This window comes from Austrofundulus limnaeus, unplaced genomic scaffold (assembly GCF_001266775.1).
Source record: "Austrofundulus limnaeus strain Quisiro unplaced genomic scaffold, Austrofundulus_limnaeus-1.0 Scaffold7976, whole genome shotgun sequence".
Taxonomy (NCBI): domain Eukaryota; kingdom Metazoa; phylum Chordata; class Actinopteri; order Cyprinodontiformes; family Rivulidae; genus Austrofundulus; species Austrofundulus limnaeus.
This window is the reverse complement of record NW_013960378.1, coordinates 1-802: the sequence shown is the minus strand read 5'-3', so window position 1 is coordinate 802 and position 802 is coordinate 1. Positions and strand designations below refer to the sequence as shown.

At 39.7% G+C, this 802-nt stretch overlaps 1 protein-coding gene across 1 annotated transcript; it reads right to left on the bottom strand.

Moving 5' to 3' along the window:
* Window positions 1-86: 86 nt before the first annotated feature.
* LOC106512543 (translin) lies at window positions 87-594 on the bottom strand (the record flags this gene model as incomplete). The annotated part of the gene is given in 2 exon segments (XM_014001138.1): window positions 87-180; window positions 408-594. Coding segments are annotated over 2 exon segments (160 nt in total), but the record flags the coding sequence as incomplete, so codon positions are not given.
* Between the last annotated feature and the right edge of the window lie 208 nt (window positions 595-802).

The following is an 802-nucleotide window of genomic DNA, read 5'->3' as shown; positions in this document are numbered from 1 at the left end:
CTTTAATATTGGTCTAGGATTAAAAATTTATCCACATCCCCTATCTATATATTCTGAATCAGTCCCAGCCAGAGTCAAATACTCACTTTCTTTGAACCCAGATGCTTGGTGGACACTCTGAAGGACTGTTAGGATCTCTCTGGCAGTTTGCTCTAGATTCTGAACCACCTTACGAATATCCTGGAGAAAAAACAAACAAACCTAATTTTTAAGTAAAAAGCTGAGAGGAAAAGTCAAGTTATAATGAATATTTGTTCAAATATTTGATGCGGTGATAATTAAGCCAAAGCAAATGCTGCATTAATCACTAGTTAAATGTGATGCTGGTTTAAGCAGCTCGGCTCGGTTCGGTTCGGCTCAGCTAGCTGCAGCTACATGTTGTTGTTGTTGTTACTGTCGGTTCGGACCTCTCGGACGTCCTGGTCGGCGCTCAGGAAGCCCTGGATGTGGCTGAACATGTCGGTGACGGACATCTCTGAACAAACACAAACCCTGCTGTTTATTAACAACACCACGAGCTGCTAGCGGCTAATAAACTACAGCGTGCAGCGATCCAGTCTGCGAGGCGGGCGCTTGATGATGACGTCATCACCAGCTCGCCAAAATAAAAGAAAAATAAAGTATTAAATTTCTGAGCACTTGTTTGTAGATTGTACTCATGTTGTATTATTTGGGTTAGATGTGCAATGTTTCCTTACGGCAAAAATGAGAAAAAAAACATTGTTTTATCAAAATTGCAAATTGTGCTAATTTTCAACAATTCAAACTTTCCAACAGATGAAATATATTTAATTAATCTTAC